The sequence below is a fragment of the Hordeum vulgare genome, chromosome 1H (genome assembly GCF_904849725.1).
Source record: "Hordeum vulgare subsp. vulgare chromosome 1H, MorexV3_pseudomolecules_assembly, whole genome shotgun sequence".
NCBI classification, from domain to species: domain Eukaryota; kingdom Viridiplantae; phylum Streptophyta; class Magnoliopsida; order Poales; family Poaceae; genus Hordeum; species Hordeum vulgare.
Window position 1 is genome coordinate 486,760,129 of NC_058518.1, and position 4,592 is coordinate 486,764,720.

The 4,592-nt window shown below is 44.7% G+C and overlaps 1 protein-coding gene across 1 annotated transcript; it reads right to left on the reverse strand.

Annotated features, from left to right (window-relative positions):
• Positions 1 to 817: 817 nt before the first annotated feature.
• LOC123417309 lies at positions 818 to 1,443 on the reverse strand. The gene is made up of 2 exons (XM_045106892.1): positions 1,302 to 1,443; positions 818 to 1,214 (listed from the first exon to the last, which is right to left on the reverse strand). Exons 1-2 carry the CDS (start codon positions 1,369 to 1,371, stop codon positions 946 to 948), a joined length of 339 nt encoding a protein of 112 aa, XP_044962827.1. The 5' UTR covers positions 1,372 to 1,443; the 3' UTR covers positions 818 to 945.
• Between the last annotated feature and the right edge of the window lie 3,149 nt (positions 1,444 to 4,592).

Genomic DNA, 4,592 nt, shown 5'->3' on the forward strand with positions numbered 1-4,592 from the left:
AAGTTCATGCAACATCAAGAACTGTAGTACTCCAACATTATGTAACTGTACTATTTTCATGAAAATGATGTTGCATGATGTTATACTTAACTGAGTAAAAGTGATTATGTTCCTGTAGCACTGCATCATGTAACCATACTCCACATCATGTTACTCCAGTACCGCCTATGGAGTAGTAATGCACTGATTTTTGTCATGCTCCAACATCATGCAACTACTCCAACATCATGCTACAGTACTAATTTTTGTGATGCTAAGATTTGTTGATACAGCCTCAACATCATGCTACTGAATTGCCCGTGAGCAGGACATGGAGCCGGCGGTGATCTGCGGTACGTGGAGCTGGAGCCGGCGAGGCCCTAGGAAGGTGGAGGCGATCTGTAGCGGGGCGTTGGCCAGGAAACCTCGAGGACAAGAGGTGGCTTGGCGCTGGCTAGGTCCTCTCCGGCACAGGGAGAGGCGATCTACAGCACGACGCTCGCGAGATGGGAGGGGATATACTGGGCGGCGAGATGGGAGGGGATCTATTGGGCGGAGGTGGGCGGCGCTGGAGGTGGGGGGCGCTGGAGGTGGGTGCTGGAGGTGGGGGCGCTGGAGGTGGGCGCTGGAGGTGGGGGCGATTCAAAATTGTTGTACGATTCCTTTTTTTTTAGCGTAACGATTCGCCCGTGTAATGGATCTGAGGGGTAGACATGTCTTTTGGACGATTTTGAGGGGATGTCTTAAAACTCCCGAGCGTCACATATTTCGGGACGGAGGGAGTACATCTTAATTATATCTAAAACCAAGGGAGTACAAGTGTAAATGGTGGCATGCTTCCAAACGGGCAGAAGGACAACAAATTAGTCTCGGGATGAGATAAGGCCGGCTAACTTCTCAACCACGATGAGATTACGACCATCAGCTCTTGCTTACACCTCGCTGCATCATTTGCCGTCCATCTGTTCATAGACGTTGGTACTTCCGTACGTCGCCGACGGCGGAGGCTGGCCGTGCGGGTGTCTTGTTGGTGTTGGGGCACTCCTCCTTGCACTCATCCCGCTCAGAATAGCATGGTATGTCCGGCAAGCCCACGCAGCAGAAACAGGCGGTCATGATAGGTTCAGCCTTGGTGTGGCAGTCCCGATGGACGCAGAACTTCAGCGAAAGCTTGCTCGCCTCGCCGTCGGCTCGCCGCGCATCTGGAGAGATTCTCCCGGCCTCCGCGCGACCCACTGCATGCAACCTCGCTAAGTAATTAGACTGTGAGCCGAAAAATTATGGTCTAAGGAGGAGCAACCGAGCAAGGCGACGGTGCTTACACTCGCCGGTCACCGCCAGGCATCCGATGAGCAAGACGACGGTCATCATCACATTCACGTACGCCTTCATGCTTCTTCTAGTCTAGATCGATGAAGAAAATGTAATATCACGAGCAAGTTAGATTGCTAGGTGTAGGTGAGGCCGGCGATGGCTGCCTGTAGATGGCTGCTCCCGCTCTAGGTGAGAGTATATATATAGAGAGAGAGATGGGCTCGCGTAGTTACGGTACTGAATCCACATGCGTTCGCTCAGATATCCTTGGGTATGAGCCACGATTAATTCCTGAGATTTTACATATCCGGTGGATCTGCTAAAAGATTACTTAGTATTTTTTTAAGAACACAATATAAATGCAGACGTTCGTATATAAACGCATCCACTCATTTTTATGAACATACACGTAAACCCTACACTTATGAACACCTCGGAAACAATAATCGGCATAGCATGTCGTAGTCGAGGGAAACGTTTCCTTCCACTTAATGCGCATATATTCAAAAATAATGTGAGCATTAGAATTTGATTTTAAATTTGGTGGGAAAAAATCAATTCAATAAACTTTTTTTGAAATTCCACAAAATTTGTTTTAAAATTTTATGAATTTTTTCCAAACTCAACGGACCTTTTCCAGATCGAATGAATTTTTTAGAAAATTATTTGAATTTATTTTCAATGTTGACGAATATTTCCTTCAAATATATGAACTTTTTCCAAAACTGATGAATTGTTTTTCAAACTTGATGAACCTTTTTGCCAAAGTTGTTGAACTTTTTCCAAAATTGATGTACATTTTTATTTTTCTAATTTGATGAACTTTTTTCTAAAGTCTAAGAACTTTTTTTCAAATTAAATGAACTTTTCTAAAAATCCGTGACCTTTTAAAAAATTGTGAACCTATTTTTAGATCATGATAGAATTTTTCGAAATCGTGAACTTTTATTACAAAATTTATGAACCATTTTTCGCTTTTATGAACTTTTTGCGTTTATTTTTTTGTTGTTTTTGGTTTTTTATTCAGCCCTGAAACTGGGTCGGCCCAATTTACAGGCTCATGGGCGCCGGTTCTCCTTGAGGCGCCGAGCTCCCCCCGTCGGTGGCCTCACAGCGTGATTCGTCTGGAAAGAAGCATTGAATATGCCTACTCGTTCCCGCCGTACCGCGTGCGTGCGTGCGTGCGTGAACCGATCCACCGTCTCCGGCTCACGTGTAGCCGTGGCGCGCCATAAAGCATCGGTCGTCCGGCTGCGTCGTCACCGGCTGCGCGATCGACGGGATGGCCGACCGACAGCGCAACGAGAGGCCGGCCCGGTCCGGGGGCAACGAACCTGTGCCTTTCTTTTGCGTCCGTGTTCTCCCCTGAACTAAAATCAAATGGCCGGCACGGAAGGGATGTATGTCGTCGGAAGCAAGACAGGGAGCCTGAAGCCGAGAATCTCTGTGCTGGCCACGGACCACTTTGCCTTTACAGATGATGGCACGAAGAGCTTGTCCATCGGCGTTCCTGATGATCCTGCCAATAGCTCCACATTCTACGGCATCTTGGATTGTTTTCGTGGGAGCCGCACGGCACGACGCCCACATTTAGGAAAGCGGCATCATTTTCCCGCCCGTGTTTTCTGGCTCCGGCACGACAGCTGCTCTTGTTTGCAATGATAATGATACTCCTGTGTTTAGTGTTGAATTATAGATGGTCCGGGTTGTGTTGGAGCTCCTTGAATTAGAGATGTTTTGGAGTTCATATGGGTGCCCCCCTCAATAAAAAAAAGGTTTTCATACGTGTGATGCCGAACGGGGCCCAGCAAATAAAAAAGGATGTTGGACGGAAAAATAAGCAACTACTCCCCGGTAATCCATCTCTGAGTCCAAACTCATATGAGCCGGTCAACAGTACAACGGTTTGGACTATAAAAAGTTCAAAAAAATCATAATATCTTGTGGAGTAAGATGCTCCTATATGTGAACTTCCTGTAAAATTTTATGAAATTTAGACATTCGAGGAGCTCACGATAAAAAAGACAAAATCAGACAAGAATAGCGCGATTTTCAAAAGTTTCTCACACATTCAATTTTTTTTTTGCCGCGAGCTCCTCGAATGTCCAAACTTCATAAAATTTCGCAAGGAGTTCACACATAGGAGCATCTTATACCATAAAAAAAATTGAACATTTTTTGTAGTCCAAACCGCTGTGCTCTTCACGCCCGGGCTCATCCCGGGAGCCAAAACGCCGCGTCGAGTACTTCCTCTGTTCATAAATACGCTTTTGAAGGCTTGTGTGTTCCAGTCTCAAATCTCAAGTGTCCTAGCGAGTTTGGGTAACATGAAATTATTTGGTTCTTAAAACCTGTCTCATATTTTTCAAATTCAAACTTGACCAACACACCGGTCTATAAATTTTTTGAATTCACACATGAAAGGCTTATTGATTTATGCATTATTTGTCTTTCCAATAGAAGTGCTATTGTTAGGGAAACACTGAGAGGTGGTCACATCAATTTCTTTTAAATTTTAAATTAGGTTTTCTTATCTATGATCTTAGCTTTCGCATGGGTCTTATATTTGCAAACCGTGGATTTTGGATTGCAGTTGGTGACCAAGGAGGCGCCGATTGATGATCCAAGACGACACCGGTCTTATTACGTTGGTAGGGTCACCGTCGACGTCTCCCTTACATGTATATAATGTCGATGAACAAACTTTTTTGTCGTGTCTTTGGATTGTTGAGGTTGATCTTTTATTATTTTGTTGTATCCGTAACTCTCCAATGGACATCTAACTTCCATAGAAACGTGGTGTAAAAATAACTATACTTTAGGGAAGACCATGTCGTTTGATTAACTCTCTTTTAGATCGGATTAAGCGTGGTGCTTTTAATTGATTTATGGAGCCAGATGTTTAGAGTCCACGTATAGCTATTTTGCGGGGATAAAGGGGGGGTTTATTGAAGGTTCATAGAATTACAATCGAGATGCTACAAATCCTCAATACATGATGAAACCGAGCTCAACCAACACGAAGGTAGCTCGCTCAGATCGACTATAATTGGCCAACCGATCAACAACTCTATCTTGAGTACGACTAATTTTCTCACAAAAAAAACTCCCTACTACCAAGAAGATCCTTAATCTCTTGAAATAACCGGCCATACGCCGAACGAACCAAAGCATCATTTGACAGACTTGATAGAGCTTCCGAAGAATCCGACTATAGAACCACTAGAAGGTTGGAGTGTTGAATCGGCAACGCCATGCCTTGCATGATTGCATGCACTTCCGCTTCTAACAATTGATTA